This window comes from Poecilia formosa, unplaced genomic scaffold (genome assembly GCF_000485575.1).
Source record: "Poecilia formosa unplaced genomic scaffold, Poecilia_formosa-5.1.2 Scaffold68, whole genome shotgun sequence".
In the NCBI taxonomy this organism is placed as follows: Eukaryota; Metazoa; Chordata; class Actinopteri; order Cyprinodontiformes; family Poeciliidae; genus Poecilia; species Poecilia formosa.
In genome coordinates, this window is record NW_006800007.1 from 248,872 (window position 1) to 275,623 (window position 26,752).

Genomic DNA, 26,752 nt, shown 5'->3' on the forward strand with positions numbered 1-26,752 from the left:
ATGCTGCAACTAAAGCTAAACTGAGAAAAAAATTATCTTGTGAATAGTTACTGACTTTTATATGCTAAAAGGAATCAGTGCTGTGCACAAATGTGTTTAGGGGAGATCAGTCATGAGTAACCTTCAGCATTTATGCCATTATTTAACTTAACAAGACTGTGTTTTAAATTGAGGAGCTCAGAAAAGCTTCTGGTACTGTAACTAAACCTCGTTCTGTTTGAGTGTGAAAAGCTGCTGTAAAGTGTTGGAATCCTTGGGCAAACCACAGCGATTTGTTGTACAAGAGTCATAATATTTTACGTAACGGAGACTTTCTGATTTTTTGCTCTGTGTTGCAATGGAAATTCTTACTCTGCACTTTCTGCATACAGCAGAAGAGTAGTATCACAAGATGTAGTCAGCTTTGTGACCTTTAACCCCAGGGCTTGAGTGGTGTTCCAGTTTTAATTAACAAGTTTGTTTTCATCACTTAATCACAGAGTTGCTTTGAAATTAATCATAAAAACACTTTTTTATGGATCAAATCTCTACCTCAGACTTTCTTGTTGCATAAAAACAAAACAATAGTCTAATACAATCAGTGTACAACAGAGCTGGTGTAGCCAGACTGTTATAATCAATATCATTGATGACGCTGACTTGTGACATGAAAATTAGTAGTAAGCATTGTTTTATATAATTTTTATTGTCTTAAACAAGTTAGAACTGTTTTCCTTCAAATATCTGTGAAGAAAAGCTCCTATCTCAGTCTGCAGGAGTCTAGTGTGCATGCTGCATTGATTGACAGTAAGTGTTTTGTTTTAAATAATAATATCGACGGATACTGTCACAGTTCAACACTCAAATGACAAAGATTATAAATGTTTTTCAACATTTTCAAAGGAAATACTGCTCTAAAGTATTAAAGTATGTCAAGTTCAATACCAATAAATAAATAAGAGGCTCTGTAAGATTTTGTAAGACACATTTGATGGATTAATAGCTAAAAAACGACAACAGGCGCTACTGACAAGATGACATAAAACATGTTTTAGTTTGTAAAGCTGCCAAATGGATTCTTTAATGTTACATTGTTTAACGTTACCCCTCCTTAATAAATATTAATTTACTTGTTTAGATGCTAAGAAGTAGACAAATCACATTTGAACAAGATAAACTCCTTCAAGATTCACACTTAATAAATACATGTAATAACTAATTAAGTTACATGTAAATATGAGTTTCTAATTATGGCACTAGAGTGTTGAAACAGATACCTTTTTCCCTTTGGACTTGCACTCATGACTAAACGGAAGCGTTTATTGAAAATTTCACTCCAGCATCATCATATTTGTTGTTGTGATTTCTCAGCCTTTAATTGAATTTAATTTCATGGAGACTTAATTATATTTATTTTTTGTCATTCTGGAGGTTACTAATACAGCAAATGTCAAACTTTAAAACTGCAAACTACATAAATAATGAATATGTTCTCTCTCAATAATTACTGTGTTAATAATTGATGCATATACATGTGTCCAGCCATGAAGGAATCAGGAACAAGAAAGCCCAAAGGGCATATGGAGTTACTAGCACATCCTGGATCTCTGGTTTCTAAGCTTTACAGTGATGTCTGAAAATGTGGCCATTTGAAAGTTACTTATGATATGTGTCATTTTTCACCTCCAGCCTTTTCATTCATAGTTAAATGCAAAATTATTATTTTTGCCATACTGAAGGTGTTGCTTTTAATACAATGCAGTGCAAATATTTGTTTACATTTTGATTTGTGGTATGTAAAAAATGTGAAGGTGTATTACAACTTATGAAATATAATAAGATGGTTGATTTTGAGGAAATATTGGCTCCAGACACTGAACACAAAAACATATAATGAAAATAATTCTGATTATAAATATGTCCACCTCTGCACTTGGATATTTGGTAATAGCGTCTGCCAACAGTTAAAGGGTTTTTAGAATACTTTATTTTGTGAACAATTAATAAACCTGGATGGTTTATGTCAGGGATGCGAGTTTAGCTTAGAATTAGGCTTAGAAATTATGAACATAAATTATTCAACTGTACTCTGTCTGAACCAAACTTGAAATTTCTGAGGAATGAACTGTAACACAAAAATAACTGCTCTGTAATTTTTTATTTTTTTTAATGATAAAATAAATTATTAGTGCACTGCAGTGCTATTTATGTGTTTCTGCATTTGTGACAAAACTGTATATCATGGTTTCTTAAAGGCAAAAGCAGCATTTCCATAAAATTACACTAACACTATGTGTTATTCAGATGCCACCAGACTGAAGGAGACAAGCATTTCTCAAACACAGTTTTCATTAATGCATACACTTCAGTGTATCCGTCAGATTATTCCTAAAACTAACCAAAGTTAACAAAAATGAAGGGATTTTCAGTTTACAGGAAGAATGTGCATCATTTTGTTTCTCATTTCTAATTAATAATGAATACCTTAAAACTGCATTCAGTATGAAAACATTATTTACTGTTTTAATATAATATGAGAGTATAATTTCACATTTGAATATAAAACAACACTTGGGATAAGTGTTGGAATAAAATGCTCAAAAGTATACCATTGGAGTATTGTAGCAATGTGTATCTCTTTTGTCTTCTACCCGTTTATCTTGTCATCGTCACTTTTTTGCGTCAAAGCAACAGTGAGAAAAATACTGGAAAACTGTGGCTAGTAAAAAAAAAAAAAAGCTCTCGTCTCTCATCTGCACCTTGAAATGCTTGAAACTTTACCAAGCAGAGGAAACTGCTATTTTTACAATCCAGAGCAGAAAAAATACCACCCAACAGTTTTAACGTGATCTGTGTTCAAATGAAATCAACAAGCCTGAAGGGGAAAACGACTACAGAGGCAGCGAGTGGTGAGGCAGAAATCCCACAAAGCCCATTGTTTCCTCAGCAGAGCCAAACGCTCCTTAAGAAGATGAGAATAAGCCTGAAGCAGGAATCAGGACTGCCAATTCATTTTTGAGTTGCAGAATTTTGATACTGCTATGCTTGACACTACACTATCAATGGGTGCAGTTTTACCACAAAGACTTTAATAGTAAGTGCACACGAAAATAAGTAACTTAACGTATAATACATTTATTTTGTGTTTTTATGCTAAATTAAATGACTGCTAAAGGACATATTCAGCTTTATTTCTGCACACAGGTTTATGTCTATGAAGATTGAGGGTAGGTTATAAAATCTATTTTTGATGTTCTGAGATCTGGACATGAATGATTGTGGATAAAAAAAAAATAAAAAAAACACAACCCAAATTCCTGCATTGAGGCATTTTTAATTTTATGTCAAGGCAGCCCTATGAACAACAAATCTTGACCACTTTAAAATATAATAAATAGTAAAAAGAGCAAAGTTAACATTTAGTGTTTTTTTTTGTTGTTGTTTGGCACATAATGAAAACAAATAGAATAAAACAAGTAACAAGCTAAGCTTTTAAAGTGAACTGAACACCAAGTGATTATGCAAATTTCCTATTTGTTCTCAGAAGAAAAAAAGAGCAGATGAGCTGTAAATTCCAGTAATCCAAAGTATTTGCAGAGGTAAGTGATCACAGACCCCAGCTAATATCTATGAATACTTGAAACCGCCACTGAAAATGCCTATAACTGCCTATGTTCACATTTTAAACACCACGTATATCATATTATGAATTAAGATGAATTCAAACGCATTTTTCTGACACTTTGAGCTTGGAGCATTATATGAAAGGATTTTCTTTCAATGCAAAGGAGAACTAGGGAAGAAGCTTCTCATCTAAGCTCCTTGATAATAAATAATGCAAGTAAACAAATGAAACTATTTAAAGAGTTGTTTTGTTTCTTAAGCTGAAAACTAGAAAGTTCCCTGTTTGACCTGTTTGCAGTTGCATTGAGAGTGAATGCAGACCGTTACGGGTCACTGACTGGTCACATTAAGGATGACAATGATGGGAATTTTATGGTGTGGAGGAATGTGTTACACAGCTCCCACCGTCAACAAACACCAAACAAATGCTCATCATCCATGTGGATTTAACTGCCTCTGGTAAAGTTTCACAGATATGCCATACAACAAGCTGTTTGCACATTGCAATAACATCTTACAGAGACACGATAGCATAGTAAGTTGTATTTTATTTGTCACCCAGTAAGCATGTGAACATCAGTGTGGATGTTCAGTTCAGAAAACACCAGATCTCAAGAAATAGAACCTCACAGCATCTGTGTTAATGAAGGTCACTTAGCTGAGCTGACATAAGAACATGTTGCATGCTATTATATGGTAGTTTATGTCTTGATATATAAAATAGTAGCATTTTGGAAGAATGGACTACATGAAAATATACATCTGACAATTCCACACATGTAGCTGACAAAGACCAATTTGTTGACACTCATTGAGAAGTGATTTATTGTTATTAATTTTCAACTGCAGGACCTTACTCTCACTGAAAAACCTAACATTTGATTACAATATTCAATGGGGGGAAATTTAACTGATTGGCATGTAGACATAATTTACTGGCTTCCTGGAGAATTGGTGACATCAAAATATTATTTTTTAGGTGCAGTTTTCTAACCATGACCTTTGCAAATGTCTTTAATCTCCCTCATATCCTCCTCAGTGTGGGTGGCTTCAAGTTATCTCAAGTCCTTGTTCTGAATATTGGTCAGCTATTAAAGGAAATGGGTCTCTGTGCCACATCACACTTATATCCCAGAGGAAATAGAAAACCATAAACTCATGATTGGAAGCTCTAAAAAACTTTGATAGACTTTAAAAAAACAAAATATGATTACAAAACTAGTGTATTTTAGAGAACTTGTCATTTGTACAGGGCACTGTATTGTGCCATGCAATGTAGTACTACTTTAGTGTTTTTTCCCTCACTAAATAAATAAAATTAAATTTATTATTATTTTTTTTTGTGTGTGGAATTTTTCAACTGTGGTAATGGCTGGATTTGATAATATTGTTTTACTTAGAAAGTCAACAAACTTGTCACCATCTGTACACATAATCTTTTATGATCAGTAATTGTTCATATTTGCATTATTTATGATATATTGTAAAAGTTATTGGAGGTAAGTAACTTTCTTTGTGTGTGGTGCATTATGCAGAGTGATCATTTTTAGGAAGCTTAATCACAATGACAGTGATTGCACAACATAAACGTTGATTAATTCTCACCTCTCACTGACAAGCTCCTCCATCACCGGCATCTGGCCTGCAGCGCTGACATTCATGTAACCATAAATGCAGAGAGTCCCTGCAGACACACAGTGAAAGTTAAAGAATCATCATAATCACTTATATTATTAAAAGAGAACTTTAAATTGCTATTATCAAGCAATTCCTTCTCAGAAGATTGCATTAACATAAATGTGTTAAACTGCATCACGATTATGCAAATTGAATACTTCTGTTTGACATTTTAGTACCACATTGTGCAAATCTGTTTTCACTGCAAAATTAGACCTTTGCTTTTAGAGTAGACAATTTGCCATAAGGTGCAATGCTAAATCATACTACAATATCTAAGTCAGCAAGAAAATGTATATTATGATAAATTAATCACCAAGCCTGCTTGCACTCACATAGCTCAAACACATGTATGATTTCTCCTCATATTTTATATTTCATGTGTAAAAGTCAACCAGTACAAAGACTGAACAAGACATTCCCTTTGATAACATTTCCACTGACATGCAAGTGAGATACATAGTTTGGACAGGGAAGGTCAGCCTGGTGGAGAGGTCGGAGACAGCGGAGGATTCTGACCTCATTCATTCCCTGAATAAAAAAACTTGTTATGCTGCAACCATATGGGTAGCTGTCAGAACCGGTACGTCATGTGGTCACTTAAAGCTAACATTCCTCTGTATGAGGCCGACAGCAAAATGAGCAAAAACCTGTTATATCTGCATTATAAAGTGTAACAAAATACACCGCAATGCCTCAGGCAGAGGATGGTACATGTAGTGTTATGCAACTTGTGACATAAACAACAAAGAAGAAACCGATAAAACATGTACAGCACATTCAATGTGGCTGTACATTGCATAAGTCCATTACTTCTTGTACTAATGGGCTCAAGGATGGGCTCACATGTACTGCAGTATTTTGTAAAACAGACTTCTTATTTTCACTTGTCAACACGAGCAACTTTGGCAATAAAATCTGAAAATAAAGTTGCTCATATTTATTTATTTTTTTGTTACAAATAAGGAATATTTTTGCCAACAAGTTATTTTAGGATTTTGCTTGGATATTTGTGTTCATGTCTCAATAAAAATTACTTTTAAAACTAAAGGTAAAACATCCACTCTTCAAAAAAAAAAAAAAAAAGCCTGGATTTCCTCAGGGAAAGTCTTAATTTAAATATGAGCATAAATGAATCCCTCATTTTTGTTTTGCCAGATCTTTTTCTGACAAAAAAATAAAAAAAAAAGATCTAAATAGAGATATTCCAAAAACAGTCCAAAAGCACAACTACCCACTAAAGTGCTTGGTTCAATAATTTAAAAGGATTTATGTGGTGTTAAAAGCATAACAGTTAACTATAAGCTAATGTGTTTTTGCATTCCAGTTAAATTGCACAATGTCAGCTACTATGACATATAACTCTATCAATTTCAATGTGTCTTTTTTTTTTCCCCTAAAGCATCAAGTCCAGCCTTAAGAGAAACCTCATGCAGTATCACAAGTAACTGGGAGCCCACAGCTATCTGAACATCTTTGTAAAGGCCATCCAAATTCTGGGTGATTTTCAACAGTCTCAATCTGGATGGATTGGGGCTTTTTCCTGTGGTTGTTTTTGTTAAGTCATTCATTTCCCTACCTGTTTAGTATCATGCATTGGCTGGAACGTTTCCCAGCTGTAATAGGGAACGAGGCAGGATACACTTTGGCTGTGTCACAAGTTCAGCACAGGGTCAGCATGGAGAGAAAGATGACAAAGATGCAAGTGCACAGTTCCACCAAAAAACATGAATTCACATTAATTCATGTGAAATGGTGCATAGGGGGGAAAAACACCTACAGACCAGGACAATATGCAGGCAGAATCATGGAGATATTTTCTCACGACAGTTACACTGCTTACTGGGAGTTTTTCATTAAAACTAAAGCCAGATTTTAATAAAAATAAGTGTGACTGAACAATGTTTTGCAGCAATAGTGATGAAAACCCGGTGGTCTCCACCTCCTCCAGTTTAGACTCAACTTCACACAAGGCTTCAGCAGACACACATAGCTTCCCTCATTAGCAGCTGAACACAAGCCGAAGCAGCACTCTGCTGTCACCAACAGAAAACTAACTTGGTTTTTCTCTCTCTGATCGAGACCTTTCAGTCAAGTTTCACACAGACATTTTGACACTATTCTTGTAGACAACATTTTACTACATTTTAGACAACATTTTACTACCAGGTGCACCAGTGGGATTTGGAAGTATATGCAAAGTTTATTTTTCCATATTTAATCTTTTTCACAGGAAGAAATTCAAGAACAGAGTAAGAATTTATTTATGTGTATTTCATGTGTAATTAAGACATGTTTAGGAGTTTAAGACCATCCTTCAAAATCATCTTTCTTATATAATGTTATGGCATCACATAGTTACATATCTGCTTTGTGTTCTGCCACAAATAAAGATAAACAGCTTCATGTAAACAAAGCTGCAGTATTGCCTTCCAAGGAATCTAATGCTGTAGCATCCGCAATTAGATTTATAGCTATAGCTAAATATTTTTTAAACATGCCAAAAGCTTGTCACCACTGTTGCAAAATGTATATGTGTGATACAATTTCTTAGCAGCGACACAATAATAATGAGTCCCAATTCCATGCAACAATATGTAGACACTGTTAGAAGTGATGATGATTCACTCACATAAGCATGCCTACTTGTGTCCAATTAAATCATTCTAGTATCACTTAATAAATCATGAAAACCTCCAACAGATAACCAAGCTCTTGCCAATCCAATAGTGACATACAGCATAGATTCATTAGAGCACCTCACCCAAGTCAAGCAATGCAAAAGGACCTTCTTTGCAGACTTGCTTGAATTTATTAATCTTGGTTTGATAAGTACTATTGGAACATCCTACAATCATTAAAGTTGTATTCTTGGTAAAAAAAAAATAAAAATAAACCAACAATTTTAAGAAAGAGTTCAAAACTGTTTCAATAGAAATATGTGTTATAAATATCAGAGAAACCTTACCAGAAGACAGGAAAAACTCCCCAACCAATACAGCTGTTGCCAATTTTGTGTTTTTATTTTATGTTGAGCCAAAATTGTGAAAGGCTTTTACCAGCTCTTATTTTTTTCCAGCAAAATATTCGTGCCACAATTTTGGCTTTCAAGAATGAGAGGTTGTTTGTGCTGGCTATGATTTACATAGATATGGGTGTTTTTTCTTTTAAATGGAAGAAAAGTGCCTCATTTGAATATATAACATTTGCATCAGCCCTTTGCTTTGCAGAGATTCTTGTGTAGCCAATCTGCCTTTGCACAAAGGTTTAGAACAAGTTGAATGTGCAAACTCAAGTTTTACCTAAATCTTAAACCCACGTTTTAGTTTACCTCCTACTAATATCTTTGTGCTTTTGCCCTTTTAATGTACCCAATGTCAGCAACAAATTGGGGTTGCTGTGGCTTTGCAGGATTAAGACATGTCTTGCAATCAGAAATTTTCAAGTGGCTTCTACTCCAGCTTGAGTTAAGAAATATTTTGACTTTGATCACCAACTGCACTTATGACAGTTTAATTGAAGTTGCTGTAGCATTTTTTTTGAAACACTGCTTTATTTGTTTGAAATAAAACAAAAAAAAAATACAGTTTTCAAAAATGACTGTGATTCAACATTCCTAAGATTTTGAGGATGGCAAAACCTATCAAAAGTTGGTTCAATATTTTATGTAGAAAATTTTGCATGTGCGTAGATGAAATTACTATGACAGTAGTGTAAAAGCTTCATATTTTATTCTGGAAGCGAAACAAGATTTATAGTGAAGTTACAACTGGAGCACATGTCAAGTCGAGCTCGCTTATCAAACATGCTTGAATTAACAAATGTTATCTAAAATGATTCATTTTAGATTCATTTTAAATGAAAACACTTTTAAAATAATAAAAGAAACTTAAGCATTATTGACAAGACTAGGTAAACAAATACACATTCCAAATGAAAAGTAAATGGGGGACAACCTACTTGTTTTAAGAAAAACTTCTTAAAATATTGTGTTTTACAGGGAAGTGCAGTTTTTCACCCGAAGTAAACATCTCCTCCACCTTTCAAATGACTGATTCACTTGAAAACAGACAGGAATGGACAAACCTCTAGGCTTGCTTTGACAAAAGACAGTAAAGATTTGCTACCCATAGGTTGGGAAGGGATGAAGTCTGAGCTTAAAAACCAGATAAGACCAGGAGCCGATCGCATTATACGGTAAATCTATGTTAAGTCAGAGAAAATGAAATTCCTATCCTTAATACTTGGACATAAAAGATAACATCATAAAGAATCTGAGATTTATGTCTAAAGAATAATGTACAAAATCAAAGATAACTTCTTCATAATGATATAAAAAATGTATCACATATTGAAGTGGGTTTAACATAATCCTGAAAAAGAAATAGCCCATCTATGTTTGCTTTATGAATTGTAACTGAAGGTCAGGTATGGGAATAGTGAGTGGTAAAAGAAACTCAGAATAGGATGGTATGCCAGGAGCATAATAGTTTCTTTCTGCTGTGTCAGATCATTTTCTGATAACTATACGGTTGGATAGAAATGTGAAATATGCCACTCTTATTGGCAGCAACACATCTATCACTGTAGTGCATCAACATATAGCTTGAGAACAAGAGTCAGGTAGTAACTTCCTGAAGCATTTTCACAACCTGCTTAGAAAAAGCAATGGCAGTTTTTTTTTGTTTGTTGTTGTTTAATGCACTCCAATTTATGGGTCAGTGCTTAAATTTTTGTAATTTTTGTAAGCCATGTTTCCACTAAAGTCCCAAAACACAAAATCAAGGCTGTATCTTAGTTACAGTATATTTATGTTTTGAAAAATAATTAGAGGGGAGATATTATCCAGGCACTAGTGCCATTTTATAGTGCAATCAAGAACCCACCCTCCCAACCCTTTTAAAGGAAACAGTAAAAAAAAAAGTGTCTTCACTTACTGAACAAATTTCTATCTGTCGCAATAATGTTCCTGATGCCAAACAGTCCATTTGTAAAGGAATGTCCTCGAGAATAAATGACATTAAGAAAATCATAAAGGTTTACCTGTTGTTGAAATTATGCAGATCTACAGTGGCAGAAAATGAATACCAAACTCAATAGAGAGTGACCCATAAAACTATGTTGCAAACAGAAGGATTTTCGCCGATATCCTGGATCACAATTGGCCATAAGATGCTCACTGATTGTCTGGCACTGTGCTAGATTGGTTTGGAACTTAGACAGAACTTATTTTTAATTGGGTAAGAAAAGTTCATATATGGAGTTTCATACTCATAAAAGCATTTTACTATATCCCCCTATTGCCATATTAAAACATTGCCAGAATAAAGACATTCCTATCAAAACATCTTACAAATTAACTTTATTATTTTCGTTTTTTTTAAAGATTTGTTTGTCACTGGTGGCCTTTATTCATGAGTAGTTCAACAGAGACAAGGGCAGAGAGAGAAGGGCGGACATGCAGTAAATGGCCCCAAGGCTGGGAATCAAACCTGGGACTGCAGCCTTTGCATAATGTGCATGTGCTCTGCCACTGAAGCACCTGGTGCCCCTTAGTTTTCCTTCCTTAATTCTCAACAAGTCCTTGGTGAAATTACAGAGTAGGACGGTATGCCATCCTATTCTGGATGGCATACCATTTATTTTTGTTATTTTCATTTGTTTAAAGTTATACATTTTATTATTCAATACATTTATTTTATAAAATATAATTTTCTTAAGCTGAACCCTATTTTGTACAAGTCATATGATAACAATTCCCTTCAGTTCCAAACATATAAAATACAGGTGAAGGTACCCAACATACCCAACAATGATGCAGAAACAAGAAATCTGATCATGAGTCTGGGATTTTCCACAAGCCTGAACTCTCCTTGGACCCATCTTCAGGTCATACCAGTCCTACTGAGAATGTTTTACAAAAGACGCGACAGGGGAGGTGAGGCAAGCTCAACGCATGACAGAGCTAATGGGAGAGGCTGCTCAGAGGGTTTACTGGAGCCTGTCAGCTCTGATCCAATCACACAAAGTTAGAGGAAGTAGAGTTCAGAAAAAAATATAGGATATTTGAGGAAATAGATGAGTGACAGATAATGAGGTAAATGGGAAAATGAAAAGGAATGCCGAGTTTGAATGTCTTGGAATTTGCATTCACCAACAACTTTATGGATAATGTATGTCCAAAAAACTGATATGAAGACCCGTTAGTTATATATTTGGGTTCCCATTTTATTGCTGAAGCTAGTGTTGCATTGCATTTTTGGCTAGTTTTGATGCCAACAGAATCCACTGTAACAATTTAAAGCAGAGAATTGATGAAACGCTTATTGAACACATTGTTAGAAACTCACAACTAGACAGAAATATTTTGCAAAGACGCTGTCAAAAGTATAATTATAATCTCTTAAAAAAAAAAAAAAAAAACCTGACACTATCTCTGGAAAATTGATGAGCTAACTTCCAGTTTGTAATGGTAAAGAGCCTTTGATAGCATGCGTTTGTGTTAACCTGTAAGTGTGTTTACCTTGCACACTGTTTTCCCTACGGCAATTGAGAATCAAGCTGGCAGACAGCATCACATACAATATTAAACGTTCAGCCAGCAGCTGCTCCTCTGAGTCTGAATAAAGTCATGCCAGGATGTTCCTAGATTGATGTAATATTCCTATCCAGAGACTACGTTAATCCCACTCTACATTTTCTGCTGGAGAAAAGGATCCAAGTGCCAGCTTTACATCTGCTTTTTGTTGTTTTGTTTATCGGCCCTTTATTAACTCTTNTTTTTTCTTTTTTTTCTTCTGCATGTGCATGCTCAGCCTCAAAAGTCACCAAAGCTTTTTACATGTATGGAGGATTTCTTATTGAGATTACATAAGCAGCTGCTGAATGAATTATTGAGTCTGTGAATGAAAGTGACATTGCACAATGTTGCCTCCTCTGTCTGCAGACGGAAGCAGAGACACTGGATAGCACAAATGGAGATTCAACAAATTGATGCAAATCTACTATAAATGAATGTACAGAGAGAAAATCAGTAAAGAATGAATGTGTTGTTTGAGGTGATGGATGATGAATGTATTTCACAGGAAAATGCAAAGATTTTATGTGAAAACATGTGAGGTATTACTGGATGTATCCTCTACATAATACAGTAATTAGAAGGTTTGGAATTATATACAAATATATGGTATTTTTTTATTGAGAGACTTCATAGAATCACAGCAGCACATCCAGTGTTTAGGTATCCAACTTCATTATATTTACATGCACTTGCTTTTTTTTTGTCTCATTTTAACAGTCGTGATTAGCAGCTCAGGTTTTCTGAAGGTTTGCCTGTTCCAGTGAGTTGCAGTTTTAGTTGTCATACTTTAAATTTGCCAACATGAAAATGTGATTGCATGTATCATTCCTGATTACAAAACTTATAGCAGTAAATCCACAGAGGACTGGCCAAGATTTAAGAAATTGAAATTCCCGGACCAAGTCAGAGTCCAGATCTTGATCACTTTGAGGTGCTGTGAGGTGACTTGAAATTGGCTTTACTCCTCAAACATCTCACAGATGAGGGGTAAAGAGTAGGGCAAAGATTCCTCAGACTCATGCCAAAAACATATAGCTACTAGAAGCATTAAATAACATTTACCTCAGTCTTAGTGTACATTTTGGTTCATTCCAGTTGTTCAATGTGTAAAAAGAGAATTGGTGTTTTTTTATAAATCAATTTCTTCTTAATATGTAGATAGGAATTTAACTATGTGTATATAGGATTTTAAAACAGAATAGTGCATCAGTTTCTTGTCTGAAAACCTTGGATCCTTTCTCAAATGTCCTGAAGCCACTTATGAATAAAAACTACTGGATCTTTGAGACTGGAAAGAACATTTAGGCTGGATTAAATGTTAGGTAAAATAACTACAGAGAAGCATGCAGTCAAAAGTTTAAAAATAACTTCCAGGAACACATCAAATGTGGTGAGAAGAAGAAAAGTAAATCAAACATTCACACACCAAGAACTGCAGCAGCAGGGTGGAAACACCTGATGAGTTGAATCTGTTTTTTTGTATGTTTTTTTGTTTTTGTTTTTCAAAGATCAGTCACTGGGCACTCAGTGTGACTTCCTGCTCTGCACTAGTTTTCATATCTACAAAGACAACTACCTTTCTTTGGTCATCATTATGTCTTTCACAGTGCCGCATCACATCTTGCAGATGTCTCACCAAATCCACCTCCTCCCCTGAAAAAACCCCCACTGTTGAACAAACTGTAAATAGGGTTTAATCTGAGTCTGATGCAGTTTCCCAGAAAGAAAGGAATCACAATGGATAGATTTGAGAACTAATCCAGAAGGGATGATCTATTCCAATAAATCTCATCAAGACAAAGATGAATGAAGGTGGATTGGAAGGAGAAGAGTGCAGACAAACCCTCGGGGAGATGAAGGGGCAGAAGGATGCCAAGAAACTGTGTTTCCTTAAATTGCAGACAGAAAATGAGATCCAAAACCAACAACATGGCCCAAAAACAAAAGAGCAGCTCTTGCAACCTCTATGCTAGAATCTGCTGAGTGAGTAGCATATATTTGTTTACTTTTACTTTGAGTACACACTCAAAATACAGTTATTTTTCAGCCGACATAGCCTAACAGAAAATCTATAGCCAGCTGTAGAGAGGAAACCAAAAGATTGTTTCCAAAAATCCCAGTCAAAGGTAAGAGTGTTGTTTCTAATACTAGAACCAATAATGAGTTCTGTTTTTTTTTTTTCAGTTTATCTATGCACTCAAAGATAAGCTGAAATGAAATCAAGACTCAAGCAAGACTGACAGAAGATGGAATTTAGATTAGAGGACATTAACTTCTGTTGAGATAACCTATGGAAAACAGGAGTATTGAGGAGTCACAATTACATTACTCTTGGAAAAACTACGTCCATATGCAAGTGATTTTCAACATAACATCTAAAATCAAACATACTTTTCTTTTAGAAACCTAGGTTTTAATATGAAAACCAGCAAAGCTGTGTGTGTCGCTACAGTAGCATCGTTGTGTGCCTGCCAATGTCAGTTCATTGTAAAAAGAGCACAGAAACAAGTCTTTAACAAAGTATTGACCTCTAAGCTAAGGTTGTACAGAATATCATCTTTACAAAATTTGTTTATCCATTGATAATATCACAAAAGTATGTTTTAGAATTTGTCAATGTTTTAGTTCGTATTTAGAGTGCCAATAAAATATCCAGCCTGTTCAGATGTGAGAATAACATGCAATTTATTGTTCAGATGCATTGATTGCTGATACTAGCAGCTTATAGAAAATTACATTCAGAATTTATTAGCAAGGATACCTTCAGGACAGTCCATACAGTGATAGATACTCATGTGAAATTAATCACCCATTCCTGATCTAAAGCGCACAGCAGCAATTTGTCTTTATTTGCACCCACTCTGCCCATAAAAAATGGGCTTTAGCAGAGCCACAACCACCACAGCAAATTCAACACTGCTGCATGTAAAACATAAAAACTAATTTGTTACACCAGTGGCTTTGGCAACTTAAGTGCATTCATATGTGTCTAATCAGCAGCCAAAATCATGAAGCCCACAGTAAGAGGTTGGTGAATAAGCTCCTCTTGAAAGTAGCAATGAATCTCTCTATACTTGCAATCTGCAGCTAATCTTATGTAATGCGTGTCATGGACTTTAAAACAGCCAGCTGTGTCATCATTTCTCCTGCAGAGGCATCAGCTCTTTGTGCTGTGTGACTTTCCAGATGTTGGACTGACATTTACAGCTTCCATTTTTTTATATCGGACTCTGAACTGATCATCAGTGCATACAAACAGTTCTATTTCCGTCTAAATAACATATAAATCAAATTTCCTCCCGACTACCTATAGGTAAGAAGCTTTAAGTATCCTCCAAATTAGGGTTTTGATCATGGTATACTCTGCTATGAATAACACATCAAGAATTGTTTTCTTTTTTCCACCATCCTGCTGCCTTAACAGAAACAATGAGTCTGAGTAACAACCTCTGTGATTTCCATTGGTAATCATCTTTAACACCTGTGTCAGTGCAATTTGGATTCTGTATGATTTCATGTCATTGCAAAACTTCAATAACTCTAATTTTGTTTTGCTATAAAACAGAACAGGTTTAACCAGCAATAGATGACATTTGAATAATGAGACAACTGAGACGAAATGCTGCACCTCTCATATTAAAATGTATATTATGCAAATTTTGGATCATCAATAACTAATGCATGATTTTTTTCCCCCACTCAGCAGGGCTGTATAATTTGCACTTCTACCTATGTATGCAATGTACTTGTGAATTAAAGGTGACAAGAGACTGTGATCATAAACAGTGTTTAAAAAAATATGAGACATGAAAAATATACATTTTCACCTAGTTAACAAGCTTAGGTGTGTCGTTTCATAAACATCAGAATCATGTTTTGCGTTACAACCTATTTTGGGTAATTAAATACTTATGAAACCTTGAAGGCAAAAAATATGTAAATGTTCTCGTTAGATCTATTACTTTGAATGCAAAATAAAATATAGACTCTGCATTTAGATGTAAACTCAATGATGCTGCAACTAAAGCTAAACTGAGAAAAAAATTATCTTGTGAATAGTTACTGACTTTTATATGCTAAAAGGAATCAGTGCTGTGCACAAATGTGTTTAGGGGAGATCAGTCATGAGTAACCTTCAGCATTTATGCCATTATTTAACTTAACAAGACTGTGTTTTAAATTGAGGAGCTCAGAAAAGCTTCTGGTACTGTAACTAAACCTCGTTCTGTTTGAGTGTGAAAAGCTGCTGTAAAGTGTTGGAATCCTTGGGCAAACCACAGCGATTTGTTGTACAAGAGTCATAATATTTTACGTAACGGAGACTTTCTGATTTTTTGCTCTGTGTTGCAATGGAAATTCTTACTCTGCACTTTCTGCATACAGCAGAAGAGTAGTATCACAAGATGTAGTCAGCTTTGTGACCTTTAACCCCAGGGCTTGAGTGGTGTTCCAGTTTTAATTAACAAGTTTGTTTTCATCACTTAATCACAGAGTTGCTTTGAAATTAATCATAAAAACACTTTTTTATGGATCAAATCTCTACCTCAGACTTTCTTGTTGCATAAAAACAAAACAATAGTCTAATACAATCAGTGTACAACAGAGCTGGTGTAGCCAGACTGTTATAATCAATATCATTGATGACGCTGACTTGTGACATGAAAATTAGTAGTAAGCATTGTTTTATATAATTTTTATTGTCTTAAACAAGTTAGAACTGTTTTCCTTCAAATATCTGTGAAGAAAAGCTCCTATCTCAGTCTGCAGGAGTCTAGTGTGCATGCTGCATTGATTGACAGTAAGTGTTTTGTTTTAAATAATAATATCGACGGATACTGTCACAGTTCAACACTCAAATGACAAAGATTATAAATGTTTTTCAACATTTTCAAAGGAAATACTGCTCTAAAGTATTAAAGTATGTCAAGTTCAATACCAATAAATAAATAAGAGGCTCTGTAAGATTTTGTAAGACACATTTGATGGATTAATAGCTAAAAAACGACAACAGGCGCTACTGACAAGATGACATAAAACATGTTTTAGTTTGTAAAGCTGCCAAATGGATTCTTTAATGTTACATTGTTTAACGTTACCCCTCCTTAATAAATATTAATTTACTTGTTTAGATGCTAAGAAGTAGACAAATCACATTTGAACAAGAGAAACTCCTTCAAGATTCACACTTAATAAATACAAGTAATAACTAATTAAGTTACATGTAAATATGAGTTTCTAATTATGGCACTAGAGTGTTGAAACAGATACCTTTTTCCCTTTGGACTTGCACTCATGACTAAACGGAAGCGTTTATTGAAAATTTCACTCCAGCATCATCATATTTGTTGTTGTGATTTCTCAGCCTTTAATTGAATTTAATTTCATGGAGACTTAATTATATTTATTTTTTGTCATTCTGGAGGTTACTAATACAGCAAATGTCAAACTTTAAAACTGCAAACTACATAAATAATGAATATGTTCTCTCTCAATAATTACTGTGTTAATAATTGATGCATATACATGTGTCCAGCCATGAAGGAATCAGGAACAAGAAAGCCCAAAGGGCATATGGAGTTACTAGCACATCCTGGATCTCTGGTTTCTAAGCTTTACAGTGATGTCTGAAAATGTGGCCATTTGAAAGTTACTTATGATATGTGTCATTTTTCACCTCCAGCCTTTTCATTCATAGTTAAATGCAAAATTATTATTTTTGCCATACTGAAGGTGTTGCTTTTAATACAATGCAGTGCAAATATTTGTTTACATTTTGATTTGTGGTATGTAAAAAATGTGAAGGTGTATTACAACTTATGAAATATAATAAGATGGTTGATTTTGAGGAAATATTGGCTCCAGACACTGAACACAAAAACATATAATGAAAATAATTCTGATTATAAATATGTCCACCTCTGCACTTGGATATTTGGTAATAGCGTCTGCCAACAGTTAAAGGGTTTTTAGAATACTTTATTTTGTGAACAATTAATAAACCTGGATGGTTTATGTCAGGGATGCGAGTTTAGCTTAGAATTAGGCTTAGAAATTATGAACATAAATTATTCAACTGTACTCTGTCTGAACCAAACTTGAAATTTCTGAGGAATGAACTGTAACACAAAAATAACTGCTCTGTAATTTTTTATTTTTTTTAATGATAAAATAAATTATTAGTGCACTGCAGTGCTATTTATGTGTTTCTGCATTTGTGACAAAACTGTATATCATGGTTTCTTAAAGGCAAAAGCAGCATTTCCATAAAATTACACTAACACTATGTGTTATTCAGATGCCACCAGACTGAAGGAGACAAGCATTTCTCAAACACAGTTTTCATTAATGCATACACTTCAGTGTATCCGTCAGATTATTCCTAAAACTAACCAAAGTTAACAAAAATGAAGGGATTTTCAGTTTACAGGAAGAATGTGCATCATTTTGTTTCTCATTTCTAATTAATAATGAATACCTTAAAACTGCATTCAGTATGAAAACATTATTTACTGTTTTAATATAATATGAGAGTATAATTTCACATTTGAATATAAAACAACACTTGGGATAAGTGTTGGAATAAAATGCTCAAAAGTATACCATTGGAGTATTGTAGCAATGTGTATCTCTTTTGTCTTCTACCCGTTTATCTTGTCATCGTCACTTTTTTGCGTCAAAGCAACAGTGAGAAAAATACTGGAAAACTGTGGCTAGTAAAAAAAAAAAAAAGCTCTCGTCTCTCATCTGCACCTTGAAATGCTTGAAACTTTACCAAGCAGAGGAAACTGCTATTTTTACAATCCAGAGCAGAAAAAATACCACCCAACAGTTTTAACGTGATCTGTGTTCAAATGAAATCAACAAGCCTGAAGGGGAAAACGACTACAGAGGCAGCGAGTGGTGAGGCAGAAATCCCACAAAGCCCATTGTTTCCTCAGCAGAGCCAAACGCTCCTTAAGAAGATGAGAATAAGCCTGAAGCAGGAATCAGGACTGCCAATTCATTTTTGAGTTGCAGAATTTTGATACTGCTATGCTTGACACTACACTATCAATGGGTGCAGTTTTACCACAAAGACTTTAATAGTAAGTGCACACGAAAATAAGTAACTTAACGTATAATACATTTATTTTGTGTTTTTATGCTAAATTAAATGACTGCTAAAGGACATATTCAGCTTTATTTCTGCACACAGGTTTATGTCTATGAAGATTGAGGGTAGGTTATAAAATCTATTTTTGATGTTCTGAGATCTGGACATGAATGATTGTGGATAAAAAAAAAATAAAAAAAACACAACCCAAATTCCTGCATTGAGGCATTTTTAATTTTATGTCAAGGCAGCCCTATGAACAACAAATCTTGACCACTTTAAAATATAATAAATAGTAAAAAGAGCAAAGTTAACATTTAGTGTTTTTTTTTGTTGTTGTTTGGCACATAATGAAAACAAATAGAATAAAACAAGTAACAAGCTAAGCTTTTAAAGTGAACTGAACACCAAGTGATTATGCAAATTTCCTATTTGTTCTCAGAAGAAAAAAAGAGCAGATGAGCTGTAAATTCCAGTAATCCAAAGTATTTGCAGAGGTAAGTGATCACAGACCCCAGCTAATATCTATGAATACTTGAAACCGCCACTGAAAATGCCTATAACTGCCTATGTTAACATGTTAAACACCACGTATATCATATTATGAATTAAGATGAATTCAAACGCATTTTTCTGACACTTTGAGCTTGGAGCATTCTATGAAAGGATTTTCTTTCAATGCAAAGGAGAACTAGGGAAGAAGCTTCTCATCTAAGCTCCTTGATAATAAATAATGCAAGTAAACAAATGAAACTATTTAAAGAGTTGTTTTGTTTCTTAAGCTGAAAACTAGAAAGTTCCCTGTTTGACCTGTTTGCAGTTGCATTGAGAGTGAATGCAGACCGTTACGGGTCACTGACTGGTCACATTAAGGATGACAATGATGGGAATTTTATGGTGTGGAGGAATGTGTTACACAGCTCCCACCGTCAACAAACACCAAACAAATGCTCATCATCCATGTGGATTTAACTGCCTCTGGTAAAGTTTCACAGATATGCCATACAACAAGCTGTTTGCACATTGCAATAACATCTTACAGAGACACGATAGCATAGTAAGTTGTATTTTATTTGTCACCCAGTAAGCATGTGAACATCAGTGTGGATGTTCAGTTCAGAAAACACCAGATCTCAAGAAATAGAACCTCACAGCATCTGTGTTAATGAAGGTCACTTAGCTGAGCTGACATAAGAACATGTTGCATGCTATTATATGGTAGTTTATGTCTTGATATATAAAATAGTAGCATTTTGGAAGAATGGACTACATGAAAATATACATCTGACAATTCCACACATGTAGCTGACAAAGACCAATTTGTTGACACTCATTGAGAAGTGATTTATTGTTATTAATTTTCAACTGCAGGACCTTACTCTCACTGAAAAACCTAACATTTGATTACAATATTCAATGGGGGGAAATTTAACTGATTGGCATGTAGACATAATTTACTGGCTTCCTGGAGAATTGGTGACATCAAAATATTATTTTTTAGGTGCAGTTTTCTAACCATGACCTTTGCAAATGTCTTTAATCTCCCTCATATCCTCCTCAGTGTGGGTGGCTTCAAGTTATCTCAAGTCCTTGTTCTGAATATTGGTCAGCTATTAAAGGAAATGGGTCTCTGTGCCACATCACACTTATATCCCAGAGGAAATAGAAAACCATAAACTCATGATTGGAAGCTCTAAAAAACTTTGATAGACTTTAAAAAAACAAAATATGATTACAAAACTAGTGTATTTTAGAGAACTTGTCATTTGTACAGGGCACTGTATTGTGCCATGCAATGTAGTACTACTTTAGTGTTTTTTCCCTCACTAAATAAATAAAATTAAATTTATTATTATTTTTTTTTGTGTGTGGAATTTTTCAACTGTGGTAATGGCTGGATTTGATAATATTGTTTTACTTAGAAAGTCAACAAACTTGTCACCATCTGTACACATAATCTTTTATGATCAGTAATTGTTCATATTTGCATTATTTATGATATATTGTAAAAGTTATTGGAGGTAAGTAACTTTCTTTGTGTGTGGTGCATTATGCAGAGTGATCATTTTTAGGAAGCTTAATCACAATGACAGTGATTGCACAACATAAACGTTGATTAATTCTCACCTCTCACTGACAAGCTCCTCCATCACCGGCATCTGGCCTGCAGCGCTGACATTCATGTAACCATAAATGCAGAGAGTCCCTGCAGACACACAGTGAAAGTTAAAGAATCATCATAATCACTTATATTATTAAAAGAGAACTTTAAATTGCTATTATCAAGCAATTCCTTCTCAGAAGATTGCATTAACATAAATGTGTTAAACTGCATCACGATTATGCAAATTGAATACTTCTGTTTGACATTTTAGTACCACATTGTGCAAATCTGTTTTCACTGCAAAATTAGACCTTTGCTTTTAGAGTAGACAATTTGCCATAAGGTGCAATGCTAAATCATACTACAATATCTAAGTCAGCAAGAAAATGTATATTATGATAAATTAATCACCAAGCCTGCTTGCACTCACATAGCTCAAACACATGTATGATTTCTCCTCATATTTTATATTTCATGTGTAAAAGTCAACCAGTACAAAGACTGAACAAGACATTCCCTTTGATAACATTTCCACTGACATGCAAGTGAGATACATAGTTTGGACAGGGAAGGTCAGCCTGGTGGAGAGGTCGGAGACAGCGGAGGATTCTGACCTCATTCATTCCCTGAATAAAAAAACTTGTTATGCTGCAACCATATGGGTAGCTGTCAGAACCGGTACGTCATGTGGTCACTTAAAGCTAACATTCCTCTGTATGAGGCCGACAGCAAAATGAGCAAAAACCTGTTATATCTGCATTATAAAGTGTAACAAAATACACCGCAATGCCTCAGGCAGAGGATGGTACATGTAGTGTTATGCAACTTGTGACATAAACAACAAAGAAGAAACCGATAAAACATGTACAGCACATTCAATGTGGCTGTACATTGCATAAGTCCATTACTTCTTGTACTAATGGGCTCAAGGATGGGCTCACATGTACTGCAGTATTTTGTAAAACAGACTTCTTATTTTCACTTGTCAACACGAGCAACTTTGGCAATAAAATCTGAAAATAAAGTTGCTCATATTTATTTATTTTTTTGTTACAAATAAGGAATATTTTTGCCAACAAGTTATTTTAGGATTTTGCTTGGATATTTGTGTTCATGTCTCAATAAAAATTACTTTTAAAACTAAAGGTAAAACATCCACTCTTCAAAAAAAAAAAAAAAAAGCCTGGATTTCCTCAGGGAAAGTCTTAATTTAAATATGAGCATAAATGAATCCCTCATTTTTGTTTTGCCAGATCTTTTTCTGACAAAAAAATAAAAAAAAAAGATCTAAATAGAGATATTCCAAAAACAGTCCAAAAGCACAACTACCCACTAAAGTGCTTGGTTCAATAATTTAAAAGGATTTATGTGGTGTTAAAAGCATAACAGTTAACTATAAGCTAATGTGTTTTTGCATTCCAGTTAAATTGCACAATGTCAGCTACTATGACATATAACTCTATCAATTTCAATGTGTCTTTTTTTTTTCCCCTAAAGCATCAAGTCCAGCCTTAAGAGAAACCTCATGCAGTATCACAAGTAACTGGGAGCCCACAGCTATCTGAACATCTTTGTAAAGGCCATCCAAATTCTGGGTGATTTTCAACAGTCTCAATCTGGATGGATTGGGGCTTTTTCCTGTGGTTGTTTTTGTTAAGTCATTCATTTCCCTACCTGTTTAGTATCATGCATTGGCTGGAACGTTTCCCAGCTGTAATAGGGAACGAGGCAGGATACACTTTGGCTGTGTCACAAGTTCAGCACAGGGTCAGCATGGAGAGAAAGATGACAAAGATGCAAGTGCACAGTTCCACCAAAAAACATGAATTCACATTAATTCATGTGAAATGGTGCATAGGGGGGAAAAACACCTACAGACCAGGACAATATGCAGGCAGAATCATGGAGATATTTTCTCACGACAGTTACACTGCTTACTGGGAGTTTTTCATTAAAACTAAAGCCAGATTTTAATAAAAATAAGTGTGACTGAACAATGTTTTGCAGCAATAGTGATGAAAACCCGGTGGTCTCCACCTCCTCCAGTTTAGACTCAACTTCACACAAGGCTTCAGCAGACACACATAGCTTCCCTCATTAGCAGCTGAACACAAGCCGAAGCAGCACTCTGCTGTCACCAACAGAAAACTAACTTGGTTTTTCTCTCTCTGATCGAGACCTTTCAGTCAAGTTTCACACAGACATTTTGACACTATTCTTGTAGACAACATTTTACTACATTTTAGACAACATTTTACTACCAGGTGCACCAGTGGGATTTGGAAGTATATGCAAAGTTTATTTTTCCATATTTAATCTTTTTCACAGGAAGAAATTCAAGAACAGAGTAAGAATTTATTTATGTGTATTTCATGTGTAATTAAGACATGTTTAGGAGTTTAAGACCATCCTTCAAAATCATCTTTCTTATATAATGTTATGGCATCACATAGTTACATATCTGCTTTGTGTTCTGCCACAAATAAAGATAAACAGCTTCATGTAAACAAAGCTGCAGTATTGCCTTCCAAGGAATCTAATGCTGTAGCATCCGCAATTAGATTTATAGCTATAGCTAAATATTTTTTAAACATGCCAAAAGCTTGTCACCACTGTTGCAAAATGTATATGTGTGATACAATTTCTTAGCAGCGACACAATAATAATGAGTCCCAATTCCATGCAACAATATGTAGACACTGTTAGAAGTGATGATGATTCACTCACATAAGCATGCCTACTTGTGTCCAATTAAATCATTCTAGTATCACTTAATAAATCATGAAAACCTCCAACAGATAACCAAGCTCTTGCCAATCCAATAGTGACATACAGCATAGATTCATTAGAGCACCTCACCCAAGTCAAGCAATGCAAAAGGACCTTCTTTGCAGACTTGCTTGAATTTATTAATCTTGGTTTGATAAGTACTATTGGAACATCCTACAATCATTAAAGTTGTATTCTTGGTAAAAAAAAAATAAAAATAAACCAACAATTTTAAGAAAGAGTTCAAAACTGTTTCAATAGAAATATGTGTTATAAATATCAGAGAAACCTTACCAGAAGACAGGAAAAACTCCCCAACCAATACAGCTGTTGCCAATTTTGTGTTTTTATTTTATGTTGAGCCAAAATTGTGAAAGGCTTTTACCAGCTCTTATTTTTTTCCAGCAAAATATTCGTGCCACAATTTTGGCTTTCAAGAATGAGAGGTTGTTTGTGCTGGCTATGATTTACATAGATATGGGTGTTTTTTCTTTTAAATGGAAGAAAAGTGCCTCATTTGAATATATAACATTTGCATCAGCCCTTTGCTTTGCAGAGATTCTTGTGTAGCCAATCTGCCTTTGCACAAAGGTTTAGAACAAGTTGAATGTGCAAACTCAAGTTTTACCTAAATCTTAAACCCACGTTTTAGTTTACCTCCTACTAATATCTTTGTGCTTTTGCCCTTTTAATGTACCCAATGTCAGCAACAAATTGGGGTTGCTGTGGCTTTGCAGGATTAAGACATGTCTTGCAATCAGAAATTTTCAAGTGGCTTCTACTCCAGCTTGAGTTAAGAAATATTTTGACTTTGATCACCAACTGCACTTATGACAGTTTAATTGAAGTTGCTGTAGCATTTTTTTTGAAACACTGCTTTATTTGTTTGAAATAAAACAAAAAAAAAATACAGTTTTCAAAAATGACTGTGATTCAACATTCCTAAGATTTTGAGGATGGCAAAACCTATCAAAAGTTGGTTCAATATTTTATGTAGAAAATTTTGCATGTGCGTAGATGAAATTACTATGACAGTAGTGTAAAAGCTTCATATTTTATTCTGGAAGCGAAACAAGATTTATAGTGAAGTTACAACTGGAGCACATGTCAAGTCGAGCTCGCTTATCAAACATGCTTGAATTAACAAATGTTATCTAAAATTATTCATTTTAGATTCATTTTAAATGAAAAAACTTTTAAAATAATAAAAGAAACTGAAGCATTATTGACAAGACTAGGTAAACAAATACACATCCCAAATGAAAAGTAAGTGGGGGACAACCTACTTGTTTTAAGAAAAACTTCTTAAAATATTGTGTTTTACAGGGAAGTGCAGTTTTTCACCCGAAGTAAACATCTCCTCCACCTTTCAAATGACTGATTCACTTGAAAACAGACAGGAATGGACAAACCTCTAGGCTTGCTTTGACAAAAGACAGTAAAGATTTGCTACCCATAGGTTGGGAAGGGATGAAGTCTGAGCTTAAAAACCAGATAAGACCAGGAGCCGATCGCATTATACGGTAAATCTATGTTAAGTCAGAGAAAATGAAATTCCTATCCTTAATACTTGGACATAAAAGATAACATCATAAAGAATCTGAGATTTATGTCTAAAGAATAATGTACAAAATCAAAGATAACTTCTTCATAATGATATAAAAAATGTATCACATATTGAAGTGGGTTTAACATAATCCTGAAAAAGAAATAGCCCATCTATGTTTGCTTTATGAATTGTAACTGAAGGTCAGGTATGGGAATAGTGAGTGGTAAAAGAAACTCAGAATAGGATGGTATGCCAGGAGCATAATAGTTTCTTTCTGCTGTGTCAGATCATTTTCTGATAACTATACGGTTGGATAGAAATGTGAAATATGCCACTCTTATTGGCAGCAACACATCTATCACTGTAGTGCATCAACATATAGCTTGAGAACAAGAGTCAGGTAGTAACTTCCTGAAGCATTTTCACAACCTGCTTAGAAAAAGCAATGGCAGTTTTTTTTTGTTTGTTGTTGTTTAATGCACTCCAATTTATGGGTCAGTGCTTAAATTTTTGTAATTTTTGTAAGCCATGTTTCCACTAAAGTCCCAAAACACAAAATCAAGGCTGTATCTTAGTTACAGTATATTTATGTTTTGAAAAATAATTAGAGGGGAGATATTATCCAGGCACTAGTGCCATTTTATAGTGCAATCAAGAACCCACCCTCCCAACCCTTTTAAAGGAAACAGTAAAAAAAAAAGTGTCTTCACTTACTGAACAAATTTCTATCTGTCGCAATAATGTTCCTGATGCCAAACAGTCCATTTGTAAAGGAATGTCCTCGAGAATAAATGACATTAAGAAAATCATAAAGGTTTACCTGTTGTTGAAATTATGCAGATCTACAGTGGCAGAAAATGAATACCAAACTCAATAGAGAGTGACCCATAAAACTATGTTGCAAACAGAAGGATTTTCGCCGATATCCTGGATCACAATTGGCCATAAGATGCTCACTGATTGTCTGGCACTGTGCTAGATTGGTTTGGAACTTAGACAGAACTTATTTTTAATTGGGTAAGAAAAGTTCATATATGGAGTTTCATACTCATAAAAGCATTTTACTATATCCCCCTATTGCCATATTAAAACATTGCCAGAATAAAGACATTCCTATCAAAACATCTTACAAATTAACTTTATTATTTTCGTTTTTTTTAAAGATTTGTTTGTCACTGGTGGCCTTTATTCATGAGTAGTTCAACAGAGACAAGGGCAGAGAGAGAAGGGCGGACATGCAGTAAATGGCCCCAAGGCTGGGAATCAAACCTGGGACTGCAGCCTTTGCATAATGTGCATGTGCTCTGCCACTGAAGCACCTGGTGCCCCTTAGTTTTCCTTCCTTAATTCTCAACAAGTCCTTGGTGAAATTACAGA

The 26,752-nt window shown here is 34.6% G+C and overlaps 1 protein-coding gene across 2 annotated transcripts in view; it reads right to left on the reverse strand.

Annotated features, from left to right (window-relative positions):
• The window catches only part of htr4 (5-hydroxytryptamine receptor 4), a 90,316-nt gene extending 85,034 nt beyond the window's left edge, over window positions 1-5,282 (reverse strand). For both annotated transcript variants that reach the window (XM_007555034.1, XM_016672931.1), the window contains exon 1: window positions 5,209-5,282. In XM_007555034.1, coding sequence (XP_007555096.1) covers window positions 5,209-5,264 — 56 coding nt within the window. In that variant the 5' untranslated portion in view covers window positions 5,265-5,282. The remainder of the gene's footprint in view (window positions 1-5,208) is intronic.
• Between the last annotated feature and the right edge of the window lie 21,470 nt (window positions 5,283-26,752).